Source organism: Myxocyprinus asiaticus, chromosome 20 (assembly GCF_019703515.2).
Source record: "Myxocyprinus asiaticus isolate MX2 ecotype Aquarium Trade chromosome 20, UBuf_Myxa_2, whole genome shotgun sequence".
Lineage (NCBI taxonomy): Eukaryota > Metazoa > Chordata > Actinopteri > Cypriniformes > Catostomidae > Myxocyprinus > Myxocyprinus asiaticus.
The window spans coordinates 43,833,882-43,849,344 of NC_059363.1; the positions used below are offsets into that span (position 1 = coordinate 43,833,882).

Here is a 15,463-nt window from a genome sequence, read left to right on the forward strand (position 1 = left end):
GACCTAAGACAGGGGATGTTTACTATGATTAAATGTCAGGACTTGTAAAAAAACTGAGTTTACATTTATTTGGCTAAGGTGTATGTAAACTTCTGACTTCAACTGTAAATTGTTCTATTGAATATTGCTGTGTTTTTATTAATTCAGGTTTTTAAAATCTAATTTAAGACTTTTAAGACCAACAAATAAAAATGTAATTAATAAAATTTTATACCATATCCCCATACCAAAACAAACCCAAACAATCTCAAAATAAATCATGTATCACAGACTATTACTTAAACAGGCAGGGGCACACATTCAACATTGTCTTAACATTGCTTATCAGTAAAACAGGGTAGGATATATGCAAGTTTAAAATACAAAAGACATGTTTTACACATAAATATCACACTAAAATTGGTTTATGTACCATTATGTACACTGGCGGCCAAAGGTTTGGAATAATGTACAGATTTTGCTGTTTCGGAAGGAAATTGGTACTTTAATTCACCAAAGTGGCATTCAACTGATCACAAACATTACTGATGTAAAAAACAGCACCATCACTATTTGAAAAAAGTCATTTTTGATCAAATCTAGACAGGCCCCATTTCCAGCAGCCATCACTCCAACACCTTATCCTTGAGTAATCATGTTAAATTGCTAATTTGGTACTAGAAAATCACTTGCCATTATATCAAACACAGTTGAAGGATATTTGGTTCATTAAATGAAGCTTAACATTGTCTTTGTGTTTGTTTTTGAGTTGTCACAGTATGCAATTGACTGGCATGTTTAAGGTCAATATTAGGTCAAAAATGGCAAAACCAAACCCACAAAAAAAAAAAAAAAAAAAAAAAATTACAGCTTTCTCTAGAAACTCATCAGTCAATCCTTGTTTTGAGGAATGAAGGCTATACAATGCTTGAAATTGCCAAAAAACTGAAGATTTCATACAAAGGTGTACACTACAGTCTTCAAAGACAAAGGACAACTGACTCTAACAAGGACAGAAAGAGATGTGGGAAATAAAAATGTGCACTCCTACAATAATCTACAATGTATTACAATATAAACAATTAAAAGTAAACACTGTCATATTTCATCAACACTGCACCATCATCAACAGTTGATCGTTAGTGATTGCTTGTCATACATTTCTGATATGGCCTAAAGACCGAGAACTTCTCTACACCTACAAGTCCCCATGTACTTGGAGAAAATACAACAGTGCCGCAATTTCACTCTGAAGGATGCAGCGCATGCATTTATTTAATTAAATTGTATTCTTTTGAAGTTTGATAATCACATTAGGCCATATCATGATTCCTGTCTTTCTGCTCCCAAATTTAAGACCTCTTTAAATGAAAATTAAGACTTTTGTTGTATCATTTAAGATATTTAAGACTTTTTATGACCTTAATTTTCGGAAAACTGAATTTAAGACATTTTAAGGATCTGCGGAAACCCTGTAATTGGTTCTTTTTTTTTTTTTTTTATTCTTTTTATCTATTTATCAATCACATGTATATCATTTATTGTTCATTTGATATATATTTATCAGATGATGTTTATAATTGATTGCTCAATTAATTTATCAATTTCTTAATTGATTATTGTGTCACATATGCCCCCCCCCCCAAATTCATTTTTCTGTGATATTTTCCTTTAAAGAAAACAAATGGGTAAAAAATGTTAAGAAATTGTTAGATATTTAAAGAATTTGTCCATAAAACACTGACATGACACCGGAGACTGAAATTTGCTCAAATGAGCAACCCCTTTATTTGTGAATCTTACCCTTTAGATACAAAATTTTTTGCATTGTCTTGAAATGACAAAAAGTGTGTGTACTAAGAAAGAATTAAAAGTAATTCATCAACCACTTTGATGGTAAATAAAAACAAAACAACAACTAAAAATATGAACAAACAAACAGTCTCCTGACGGTTTGTGCAGAGATGAACATGAAGGACATTTAGGACCTAAAAAGTTTATGGTACATTCCAAAATGATGCTTCCGCACTTTCTCAGAGAGCAAAACAGTAGCTTTAACAGCACTTTATTCAATGTATGTGTAAACTAGAACAAGTCAATATGTGACATCTTCCCAAAAAAACATGGTTTTTCAAAATGTTCAAAATTAAAACTCAAACCATGCTCATAGGCCCCCTTAAAAAGACCAAAAATGAAATAGTACCTACCTCAGTTTACGAAGCCATATCATTCACAGAGCTTTGGGTTAATGCTTGCAATATCGGAATTAACATAATGCCATGAAAGTGAATCCAATATCTGGTGGATAAATCAAGCTCTGGTCCCATTCCACAAAACAGAGTTCGTCAAACTCATCATTAAACGAAAAATTCATAATCACTGCCATCCTCTTACCGTTATGCGTTCATACATGTTCGATGACTTTTGATTGTCTTTGCTTTTTGTCAAAACAAAGACACGGTCAGAATTCAGACCACAGATGTGATGAAAGCGAATATCAGGATCTGTTGAGTCACTGGAGAGGCACTGCATTTGTAAAGAATCCTTCAATGCCAGGAACGGCGAGTCCAGTTGCGTGTCAAGAGGGAGGAAAGGTGTTTCCCTGCAGGAGGGTTCTGGGAATGAGCAGTAGAGTGGAGTGCATGAGGAGTGACCTCTCCGTGCTAAATGTAGAACTGATGGACAGCCAACTGATCCATGAACGGACGCACCAGGTTATCAGTGGCAAAGTAGAAGACTAGGCCGAAGGTGATGGAGATGGGGAGCGCTGGAAGAGCCTTCTTGAAGATCGCCAGGAGGAGTAGAGTTAGACACAAACCCTGAGGATAAATCAGCCAACTGTTAATGCAAACATGCGAACAATTTAGATTAATACTTGACAAGATTTATCTAGTGAGACTTGTAGGATTTCTTTGGGTTACTTACAATGAGAATGGCCACAAAGCAGGCTAGCGTTGTGTTCCAGTCACCACTGGCTGTAGCTGATGCTTTACCAACCAGCATACTGTAAAAGATGAAATCTCCCAAACCCAGTTTAACACCCCCTGCAAAACACACGCATGAACACACAATCCTGTTAACCTCACTGCACATTGAGGATGCTGTCAGGCTTAAATAGCTGTGTAAACCTGCTTTTTTTTATCCCGCTTTCCCCACATTTTTGCAATGACTTTTAAACAACTGCCGTCACAGTTGTTTTTAGTGGATATATGAAGTTCACATAGATGTCCTAGCAGAGTCTTTTTAAATCAAGCTTTTATTTTGGCGTTTCTGTGTGTTTTTGATGGTAGTTTCTCACCTCCAGATCAACAGTTTGGAACATGGACCAGTGTGATTATTAATCCCAGTGAAGCTGTGATTTAATTAAATAAATACATAGTCTGTACTGTATGTGCTGTGCACTTCAGAGTGCTCTGCTCTCTGTCATTTCACACACAAAAGAGTGCACATGATGATCATGATGAGGTGTTTTCAGTGTATGATACTTGTGCCAGCTTTCTTTAAAATAAATGCCACTTGCTGTGACATTTTTGAGACTTACATGTCCACATACTTTTTGGGGTCTCTATTTAGCTTTCACTGCATCATCTAACAAAGTCAGTAGTAAGATCTTTTACAGATGTGGAGGGTATACTGGGGGTGTTGGGTGTACTCCCTCAGTGCGATGGTTGATAGAATCTGACTTCAAGTACCTGTGTTGGGAATAGGCTGTAGATACTTACTCTCTTCATCATCATCATCCACAGGTGGTGGCCGTTCAGAGGGCATTTGCTGGATCTCTCGTCTGCTCTCCTCTGTGGACTGCATCGGGCCCAGCTGATGCTGCTGATGATCAACCCACGATGGTGTGAAGCCACCGTCATCCTCCGGCTGAGCTGTGGGTGCCATGGCCACTACAGGAGACAGATATACATCTTAAGGTACATTGGAGCAGTGGCCGATCTTGGCATAGGCAATACAGGCAGTAGTCTAGGGCGGCAGCATTCTCTGGGGCCGTGCTGCGCCCCCTTCATCATCAATGTAGGAATAATTAACTAAAAGGCAGGTACTAACTTAATTACGTTATAGAGTAGCTTGACAGTATTTCAACTATTTTCACAAGAATGTAGCAATCATTCATTAATGATTAACCAATCATTAATGGTGTAACATAACATACTGTATTGTTCAAACAAACGATTCACTGATTCACTTGACCCTGTGTAAAAGCCACTACATTTTCTTTAAGCAAAATATTTACATAACTGCAGCTGTTTATCACTGTTTATGTACCAAGTTACATAAAATAGTGTGTTAACTAGTTTTATTTAGGAGGGTCAAGTGTTTGGTATCATTCTAAAGAAAACTTTTCAACTGTTTTAATGATATAGATTCTGCTAAATTCGGAGACTCTCAGCTTAAGAAAAATCACCAAAAAACTTGAGCCAAAAATGAACGTTTTTCGTATTTTTCTGATTTTACATTATATACCTCAGGGTGTAAATAATGTGGCTTTTGTTTTGTTCCCAATCATGTCACCTGTAACTGAGTAAAATTTGGTGTTGATTCAACACAGCAATCAAAAGTTATAGCATTACAAAAATAATATATCCTAGTGTCCAAAAAGGTCTCCAAGAAACAAAAGCCTCTCCAAACAAATAAAACATAATAATTGACCATAAGAACTAATTACACATGCAAACACAACAATGACTAAAGGTTTGCATAGCATGCAGACATGATTTTAGTAATGAGATTTCGCAGAACGAGTTTCATTCTGTGCCATTTGAGTCTTCATTGAGTCTGTGTCATGAACTTGCCACCATCTCCTGGTGGCCATATGAAATTACAGTGATTGATCACATGACTCCGCTATCACTAAAGACATATACTTAGCTATTACTTGCTATATTTTTGTCCATGAGGAAAAAAAATAGGCTGGTTGTATTCTCTTTGACAGCTTTCCAAAAAACACATGACACATGGCTATTTGATGAGTTTGATGTTTTTACGGATTACAATGATATGTACAGTGCAAAATTATTAATAAATTATAAAAACGGAACACTTCTGATTTGTCTGCAAATTTCAAAGCTGGCAGGCCCGTCTGAGCTTAAAGGGTTCATTCTATTGTAAATGAGTTGCTGCAGATAAAAGGGGGGGAAAAATGACCTAAACCTTGCAAAACAAAACCTTTCTTTGTCATCAAATGAATTTCATCCCCAGTGTAAACAGATTAATAGCATTGTTTTGATTTTCATGTGGCTGAAAAAGGCCTTTAGAACCAAAAAATAAAAAATAAATGCCTAAATCCCATATTAGCATTTCTTTAAGTGTCTGTGAAGGAAAGCAATTTTGTTCAAATTATTATTAAGTGTGACTAAATGAGCTGACCAGTTGAGACAGCGAGACAACCCGTGTTGACTCTGGAGTGGCCCGAAATTCAGAGTGCTTCCACAGACTCACCTTGGTTCTCCTGCTGAGGAACTGAATGGGCTGAATTATTCCTGGTCTCACCATTATCAGCCATATTAAACAGCCACACCATGGTTGCTGACAAAAAAAAAATGTGTTTTAATACAAATGTGATAGTAACAAACTATTTAAAACACTGAATTCAATGTCACAAAGCTTGAGAAGAAATAAGTGTTGAGAGACTGATATTACAAGAGTAGATGAGGGCTGGAAAAATGGGCTCGTTCCTCTCTTGAGCTGTTTCCACGAGGATACGTAGAGGTCCTTTCGGGCACAACACTGCCAACAGATCTGCAGAAGTACAAGAAGAGTTGAGCAGCTGTACAAGAAACGTGATTGTGGCATTCTTTGACACACCAAAGACAAAAAAGACTATTAATGGTAGTTCATAACAATAATAAAAAAGCTTGCAATTGTCAGGATGGAAGCACAGATAACAAATATGAAATGGGTAAATATGAAATCGATGCTACCACAATAACCCATTCGTGCAACAAAGCCGTAGCTCATACAAATGTTAGTGCAGCCTCTGCGAAAGGTTGCTCAGACAACAAAAAAGACATAAATGGAAAAAAATTGTAATTGTATGTTAAGAGGTAAAACAATTATAAGAAACAATTACTTTAGGGACATTACATTTATATACCTGTCTTGCAAACGATGAAATCGATTTTTTTTACACCGGTAGCCATATCCAACATTACTTTAAATCCACCTGCAGAGATACACACTTAAATAATCAAGCTAAAGAGAAAAGAATCCTGTCTCCAGAGACTGACCGTAGACAGATATAGCAGCCAGGATGAGCCAGGCAGTCCACTCGGGAAGGTACTTGATGAAGACAAGAGCCATGAGAGCGCTGATCATGATAAGATACGCCTGCTGGAGCCGCAGTGGACCCTTCCAGTGGATACAGATCATTCCCACCACACCAAAGTTCCAGATGATCAACGCTAATGTCAAGTAGTCCATGGCCACGTTGTACGTCTTGAACACTTCCCTGGTGTGAAGAAATGGGAGCTGTCATCAGAAATAAAGCTTCCATAACAGCACAGAGGAAAGGGTGATTTGTGCAAACAGAAAACTGTGTGATGCACATTTTATTTTTTTTTTTAAATGAGAACACATTCATCCTTATAAGAGGGAATTAATCAGTTCACAGAATGACCTTTATCCTTCCTATTGTCTTAAAGGTGCACTCAGTAATTTGTTTCCTCATTTAAAAAGTTCTACTTCTAAAGAAATGAATAGTAATATTGAAACATATGTATACAATTATAAAATCATGACCACTCATGTGAGATGAAGAGTTCAGTCATACCAGTAACCTTATTAAAGCTCTTTTATTCTACATGGGGCAGGGGCGCCCTCATGGGGGCAGCCATGTTTGGATCACATGACCAGTTGAACACTACTCGCTTAATATATGTATCTGCCCTGTTATTGGACACTTTCATTAATGAGTTATATTAATCCTGGCTTACTGTACATAGTGAATTTCTGCAATGGCATTGGTAACTGAAAACTACTATGTTTGAATGATGCAGCTTCCAGGCCACTAGGAGTCACTGTAAGCCACTTTGACATACTTCAAAAAATTACTGAGTGCACCTTTAAGAAACTGCATCCGTTTTCACCCAAACGGATTCTTAATTAGTGTACAACAGCACTAAAGACCCCTCTTAGAGAAAATGTGTACATTGTAGAGTTACAATTTTACTTTCATTCCTATTGCCTACAAATGAATCTTTACTGCCTTTTCCAGGAGTCAAAATAGGCCCACTGTGCACGTCCGTGTTCATCACTGGTTAGGTGTGACCTGGAGCTCTAACTACTTTGAGGCTGACAGCTAATTCCTGTTCAGTCAGTTAAGATCAGTCCACATGAACACACCGGCGTGTTTTTACAGAACTGGTGCAAATTTACCTACATCTGTATGATTGTTTGCATAGAGACATTTTCCAACAACAATTTTTTGATTAAATAGTCTACAAAAAGAATCAAATCTACTAAATTCACTATATTGTTTGTTTTGCTGCTTTCCTCGTGTGCCGGCTGCAGCCGAAAACCATTCTCACATCTGCCCAAAGTTAGATATGCCTCTCATATCATCATTCTTTTGTCTGTATTCTACCCATTCACACTGTTTTATATACTTATTTGGCAGTAGTATCAGTGTCATTATAAATTACATATTATGATCGCATGTAGCATGTTAGCATGCATGAATTAGCTCCAGAATGTAAACATGACAATTTACACATTATCTACAGCAAATATTTGTCTTTAAATCATCACCGAGTGGTTAAACCAGCTTCTTTTACTGATCTCATGTGAATTCTACTCATAGAATGAAGCATGAAGTCATTGATAAAACATTTACTGTATGTCATATTAATTGATGTTTTACATGTAGTCTTGAGCGTCATCATATGCAAATGCTGCTCTAAATGCCTCCCCCAGCGTTGTGGCGGGTGTCTGAATGTTTGCAAACAGTATACTGTTATTCAGCTGTTTCGAACTTCTGTTTACCTCTGAACGAAGAAGAACTTCTCCGTAAGTGTGCTGGGGCCTTTACAGGGGTTCAGGAAGGTGCTGTAATAGTTCTTTCTGCCATCTAATGTTTTAGGATATAATTCTATTCAATAGGTATTTTACCAGTGGGGGGCCTTTAGACCCTTTTTGTTCAAAAAGTGTGAAAAAATAAATACATTTGCATGTGTGTTTGTGTGTGGACATTAGCATGTGTGCACAAACCCTGTTTGAGAGGAAAGTCTGCAATTTGTGGAAAAGATGCAGTACCCAGTAGAGCAGTCGGGGGAGCAAGAGAACAGGGCGGGGCTAGGGGCTAAATTTAAGAACATTTAAAATATTTTTAGGTTAAATTGGATTCACAGATGTACAAAAAACTATTTAATGCTGTATAACATCCAAAAAGTCTTCTCATACTTGTCAAAACTGACCCGTTAAGACAAACGGAGGAACAATTTGTATGAAACTGTTATTTCTCTTAACAAATTATAAAAAAAAATTACATTTTTTTTTGTTTTTTTGTTTTGATGGTCTTCACAAAGTAACAACGTTTGGTTCCAGTATCAAAAACTATGCAGTATTTTTTATGTATAATTTACCTGTACTGCGTCAAAAATGACCCCAAGACAATTATTGTATTATAAAAAAATTATTATAGGCTAGTAAGTGTTTGTTACTATTATTATGTACAATATTAAAAATAAAAACGTAAAAAAAAAAAGATCATTTATTGAACATTTGTGTTTTTTAACATATTGCTCTTTTTATAAAAGATATAACAACTCTTAAGTGCTGTTCTGTTGGCCTTCTGGTTCAATAAAATATAAAACATTTTCTCCATAATTTCAAACTTTACAGCCCAACATCAGCAACTCAAGGACAAGCAAAAAAAAAAAGATGGAACTCACCCCAAATAAATAAAGGAGAAAAAGAAGAGGAGGAGAAGGTTGGAGAAGAACAGCCACCCTTGAATCACCTGCAAAAATAACAGATCATGAACCTGCAGCCTGTGTCCGTGAACAGTTCAACTGAACCACAGTGATGAGAAGCCAACAAACACTGAATAAACAGACCTTGTAGCATCTGTACTTGTAGAGCACCACCAGCACCAGTGTCATGACCACGATCACACTGATCATGATGGTTGCATTGAGCATGGAGTTCAGAGCGCGCTGACCCACCGTTTCTGTGTCTTCACGGAAGGGTGTGTAGATCCTGCACACAAGAGCCACATGTCATTCCAGATCTATTCCCACACCATTTCAATTTAGGTAAAATTCAAACATAAAAGACAATTAGAAACACAGGACAACACGTTTGCCTTGGTTCCTTTTGGTTCATATAATCAGCTCAGGCAGAGTAAAAGATTATATGAAGAGAGCTTCATCATAGCAGGTAAGAAGTTCATAAAGTTGTCAGAGGTGCATCAGCGCTGTCTAGAGGAAAGTCACAGAAACTACATCATTGGGTACTTTCACTGACATAAATCTATTCTCAGGTAGCCTGATGTATGGAAGCTTTTTTCCGGAACATTTTTAAAGGGAACTGCAGATCATATTAGAAATTAGGGCTGGGAATCGATACAGATTCCCCGATTCAATTTTGAATCACAAGCTCTCGATTCGATTCTGATTCATGTGGGTATATTTGTTTGTCAAAGAGAAATGTTTGTCTCTTTAAGAATAACGGTTGGCACTAATGCAGGAAATGGGCTTATAGTATGGCAACAGATCACCAATAAACTAACATTCTTTCCCACAGTAGAAAGTCAGTCAAACGTATTTGGAACAAATGTAGTATAAAAGTACGATACCAGTCTAATAGCAGTGATGATACTCACAGCTGTTGTCCGTCCTTCTGTGTGTAGAAACTGACTGATTTGATTGTTGCCACGACCACCACCATACACAGTGTGACGGGGATAAATAGCATAATAACATGTTTCGCTCCATATTTGAGAGTCAGCTCTTCATCCTCATCTTCCTCGCTGTCAGTGACCACCTGAGGGGGTTGTACGGTCGGTGGCTGTCCATTAAGCTCCACCTCATTCTGCCCGGGACCCCCTGCACCGCCCGCATCAGTTTGCCGGTTGGGCTCTGCTACGTCATTTGACTGCACAGAGAGAAAATCAACAAGAGTGAATGTGTGTGGCTTGTGTTTTACTGCGTGAGGACCTCTTTATCTCTTATATTAAGATGCATTTCGGGTAGTTTTCGGTAGTCAGAAACATGTGACCACACCAGTTTTGTAGTACAAACGCTAATGCACCCTGATGCACCCTCACCTAACATACAATCATTGTACCAAAATAAACATTTTTAACTAGGGATGAACAATATTTCAGCAGCCGATATAATACTGGCCGATGACTGGTTACCTCAAAATGAACAAATCTTTTGCAGAATGTAACTGAAAATGGGAAAGTCCCTTTCAACTGGTCTGGGGTGAAAGCAGTATTTTTAAATGCTGGTTACCGATTAATTTTGTTCCGGTAATTTTTTCATTAGACCAAAGGGTTTATCATGGTAAATTTTTGTTATTACACCGCACCCTGTTGCCTGAAAAAAATGAGTCTTCTCTCTTTTTGGTAGACCATAAGAATGTGCTTTGGTCATGAAGAAAACCATTGCATCACACATTTCTTTGCCTAATTGTTAGATGTAGCCTTCTGTAACATGATGAAGACCTTTTTAACAACTACCAGTGTGTATATATATATATATATATATATATATATATATATATATATATATATATATATTTAAAAAATTATAAAAAGTTTGCTGGAAGCCATGGTTTTACTATAGTAATATTGTAGACTGTATTAACTATAGTTTTTGGCAGAAGTCATAATTTTGCTATAGTAGTAACCATGACTACAGTAGGCCAATCATGTTATTATTAGGGGTTCAAGCTTGAAGGGCTATAAACCCTATTGTTTTTGTCAGAATTTGTATTATTATTATTCTGCCCTAAAACTGATCATGCAGACCAAACCGTAAGGCCTAGAGACTTGAAACTTTCAGGGATGGTAGTATTCCGGTTGGCCAGCCGTACGCATGGAATCGGCCTGACTGGCCCATAGGTGATGCTATAGTGAGAAAAAAAAAAAAAAAACATTTTTTGTCCATAACTCTTGAACGTAAGGGCTACAAATAAAAACTAATTTTGGCTTTGCCCCCTAGTTTCCCCGCTATTTTGGATTGTTTGAAAAAATAAAAAACGAACTAGTCCTAGGCCGTTTGCCCAATCGGAACCAAACCAGTGCAGAACGATTCAGCAGAGTCCCAATATGAAAAATTATCAAAGGAATTTCGAAATTTTTATTTATCGTCAAACGGTAAGCCAAAACGAACGTAGTGAGCGGAGCCACTTTGACTAAAATGGTTATAACTCTTTAATGGAATGAGATATTATCACCAAATTTGGTACACTTATGAATGAGGTCATTCTGAGGGACAGGAAAAAATTGTGCACCTCTGCCTCTTGGTGGCGCTATAATAATTAAAAATCTAAAAATATCTAACTATGGAACCGTTGGTTCAATTGACCTGAAATTTTGCATGCAGTCGCTTTGTCTAAGGTGTCATCAAGTTCTATGAGGACAGTCGCATATCTTGAAAAACATAAACGCCATCGATCAATTAGCTTTCAGCAGCTTTTATATAGGGTTAAATAAGGCCGATCGGAATGAAACCTGGTAGGCCTATTTGTCTCTTGGCCCAAGAGGTCTGTGCAAAATAGGAAAAAAATTAGCCACCGGGAGGTGCTATCACGTTTTACATGCATGTAAATCATTGTATATACCGCTGTGTTTCACAAAGAAACACGTTATTCATATCATATTGTAGACCTCCTCATTCTGAACAACTTTGCCTCAAGTACCATTGGTGTGAAACAAAACGTTCATTAAATACTTGAGATTATTTAAAAAAATACCTTTTCGAACTAGTCCTAGGCCGTTCGCCAGATCAGAACCAACCAAGTGCAGAAAGATTCTCTGGAGTACCAATATCAATACTTATCAAAAAAAGTTATATTTCCATGCACCGTTGCAACAATACGGCAAATTGTTCGGAGTGGGTGTGGCCATTTTTTCTTAAAAGGTCAAAACTCTTGAATGGATGAGATATCACCAAATTTAAAACTCTGATGTAGGAGGTCAGTCCGAGCAGAAATGAAAAAAAAAAAAATGCCCACTTATGCCTCTTGGTGGCACTGTAACAGTCAGGAATGTAAAAAATACCATATATTTTCCTAACCTGATGTTTCTAAAAATTAAGATGCTTTATCATTGTTTTAGGTGCTAACAGACTGTCCAATTAATCCTTAATATCTGTTACATATGTACTTAAAGGATCTTAAAGGACTGAACTCCATGAATCGCTGCTTGCAGCTATATTTATTATTATTACTGATTTTTGTGGAAACCATGGTTTTACTACAGTAATTTTGTAGTAACTATGAAAAGTAACCATGTTTTTTTTTTTTTGTTGTTGTTTTGGTGGAAACCATGATTTCAATAACCATGGTTTTACTATAGATTAACCATGGTTAATCTTGTGGTTACAATGATTTTACTATGAATACCATGGTTAAACTAATATATTAGTAGTAAAACCATCGTAACAAGAAAATTATGATTTTTATTACCATTGTTTTCGTTTTTCTGTATTATTACTGTGGTTTCACTACGAATATTATGGTTAAAACATGGTTACTATAGTAAAACCATGTTAAATTTATCATGAGGAAATGCAAAACTTATTGCGGAAGAACTCAAACCATTGCGAGGGAAATTTCAAACTTTTAAACGACCAATTACCAGTCTATCTTACTACTAAGCTTAGATTTAGGTATAGTGGTAGGGTTTTTGTGTACGAATTAGTGGCCGACCAATATGGATTTTTCATGGGCGGTGCCGATAACGAAATCGAGAGCCGGATGGCCGATAAACATAGTATAATTTAACAACAGCAAATCAGATGCACACACAGTTTCTTAAGTAAAACCAACATTTATTTTATGCAATATTTACTCAAATTTGCATAAACTTGAAACCTCGAAAAAACCTTCAAAACACAATTCATTGACAAATCTATTGGTAGATTTTGGAACTGATGCAAGGGAAAGTTAACATTTCTGTTAATCGGCAGATACTGATAATCCCAAAATGGCCAAATATCTGCTGAATAATCTGCCTAGCTGATATATCGGCCTATCAATAGTACGAATATCGCATGTGACTCATGCAAAAGTTGGCAGGTCGAGTGGGTGATAGAGTACCCCATTAAACACTGCAACAAAATACGTTTTTGATTAGTTTTTGTTTTGGCTTGTTTTCCAATATAAATATCTAAAACTCCTTTAAAACAACATTTACGTTAGGAGCTACACTGCAGAATATTTTTATTTTATTTTTACCTGAGAATGTTGAATAAAATATTTAATATTTTAAAATGTCTAAAAAAAAAAAATGCATTCACCTGAGAAGCAGCATATAAGATATTTAGACTTGCTTTTAGAGAATAGATCTTGAATATAAGTATATTTAGTCTTTACTGCACTCGCAGAAGTATAAACAAGTGAAAAAATACACTTAAATATAAAATACACTTATATACAAAACACTTATATTTAAGATACATTCTCTAAAAGCAAGTCTAAATATCTCACATGTTGCTTCTCAAGTAAATGTATCTCGTTTTAAGGATTTTTAGACAATTTTAAATGGAAAACAAGACAAAAACTCTTGATAATAGGATTTTTTGCAGTGAATTTTTTACTGAATTAAACTTAAAAGTATTTTTTCCTTTAATTCAGTGAATGTCATTTAGAGGTATTTTTAAAAGATGATTTTGTCCTCTATTGTTAGTATACATGTTTAATACAACCTTTTAACTCGGGCACAAGCTGAATAATCAGTTAAGAGCTAATGATTAATCATTGCAATAATCGCCGAATAATCGTTCTAATAATCGTTAGTTTAGTCGGTTATAAAAATACTCGTTAGTTGCAGCCCTATTCACCATTAAGTTTATATCCACAAGAGCAAATGCAAGTGTCAAAGTACATGGCTGAAAACATTGAAAAAGCCCTTTTCAAATCTGCAGTAGTGCCAAAGTTTTACAGCTGTGATTATAGCACAGACGGTTCATGAAGTTAGATAACTGCGAGCGGAACAGCCTCCAGCTACAAACAGTGATAAATACTTGATGCCTCATGTCTTTATCAGACATGCCCGACCTGATGGTGCCAAACTGGATCTGATTTCACATGGGTGTGGTCGGATCTCCTCTCACGGCCTGAATGAGCTCTTATACAGCCTCACCGAGTATACACATCTTTTAACTTTTTCTCTCAATAGATTTAAATATATAACACTCAAAACATCTCCTAAAATAACTTAATCTGCCACATACAGTTCATTTCCCTAATTCCTCAAATAAAAAAGTAACATCCCATTATACAATACATAATCACATAATGTTGAAAATATGTACATAATCACAATATGTAATATGCTGTACAAGCAGACAGAACTTGTAGACTTACCACATTATTGACAGCATTTTCCACATTATCAGCCATTGATGCAGTGAAGTGACTCAGAGATCATAGAAACACCTCGATCTCTCAATCTAACAGGACTGTAAAACAATCATTCAAACAAAGAATTACTGATGTGAAGGTGGTGACTGAAGTGAATACACAATCTTAGCTGATTATCACATTAGCTAGTTAGAATCAAAGTGTTTAGTGTTTATAATTAAGTGCTGCGGCGGTATCATAACACATGTATGGTGTGAGACAGGAATATCGTGTTCATGTATAAACAATGGCACTGAATAATTACCCATATATTGATACACCAAATCCAGAAAATACCAAGGCACTACTATGGTACATTATAAAAAGGTATTACCTTGGTTCTTGTTATTTAAAACAAAAGGGTGTCCACAAGACTACCTGTGCGTTTTTGTTCACATAAGACCAAACAATGTACTGACTACAAAAACGATCAAAGTGCTGGTTTCTATCATTGTAGCTTAACGCTAGTTAGCTCGTCTCACAGCCGCTTCAGTATCGGTTTCATTTGTAAAATAATGACATGAATCAGGTTTAAGTAAAAACTCTAAAACTACTTAGAAATAACCCTATATGTATATAACACTTGATCTGAAATAAGGAAATGGTATTTTGTTTTTAGAGAAACAGGTGAATGTTTGACAAACCTTGAGTCTGACACAAGCACAACACTGTGAAGCTACACACGGTTAGATCCGCAAAATGTGCTGAGAAAGGTTAAACCCGGTTTATTATTCAAAATAAAAGTATCAATTTACGTATCGTTCAACAACATCAACATTAAACACCGTGATACTTTTCATTAACAATACCAACACTCACATACACTCAAAATATGTTTTCGCTTGTTTCTAAGATTTACACATCATCAAATTTAATTGTGTTATGTTAAACAAAATTAAATTAATAA

General features: G+C 36.2%; 1 protein-coding gene across 1 annotated transcript; it reads right to left on the minus strand.

The window, feature by feature from the left end:
* Positions 1–1,738: 1,738 nt before the first annotated feature.
* LOC127410966 (presenilin-1) lies at positions 1,739–15,253 on the minus strand. The gene is made up of 11 exons (XM_051646259.1): positions 15,201–15,253; positions 14,521–14,615; positions 9,806–10,077; positions 9,039–9,180; positions 8,874–8,941; positions 6,213–6,433; positions 5,626–5,724; positions 5,425–5,511; positions 3,702–3,872; positions 2,905–3,023; positions 1,739–2,798 (listed from the first exon to the last, which is right to left on the minus strand). Exons 2-11 carry the CDS (start codon positions 14,554–14,556, stop codon positions 2,643–2,645), a joined length of 1,371 nt encoding a protein of 456 aa, XP_051502219.1. The 5' UTR covers positions 14,557–14,615; positions 15,201–15,253; the 3' UTR covers positions 1,739–2,642.
* Positions 15,254–15,463: the final 210 nt, after the last annotated feature.

Bases quoted from the DNA above. Each gene is read 5' to 3' on its own strand.
- LOC127410966 (XM_051646259.1), bottom strand. From the start codon at position 14,556: ATGGCTGATAATGTGGAAAATGCTGTCAATAATGTG. The intron at 9,181-9,805 runs GTGAGTATCATC...TCTTGTGTGCAG, and splicing joins CAGAAGGACGGACAACAGCT to GATCTACACACCCTTCCGTG. The intron at 3,024-3,701 runs GTAAGTATCTAC...TGTGTTTTGCAG, and splicing joins GGATGATGATGATGAAGAGA to GGGGTGTTAAACTGGGTTTG.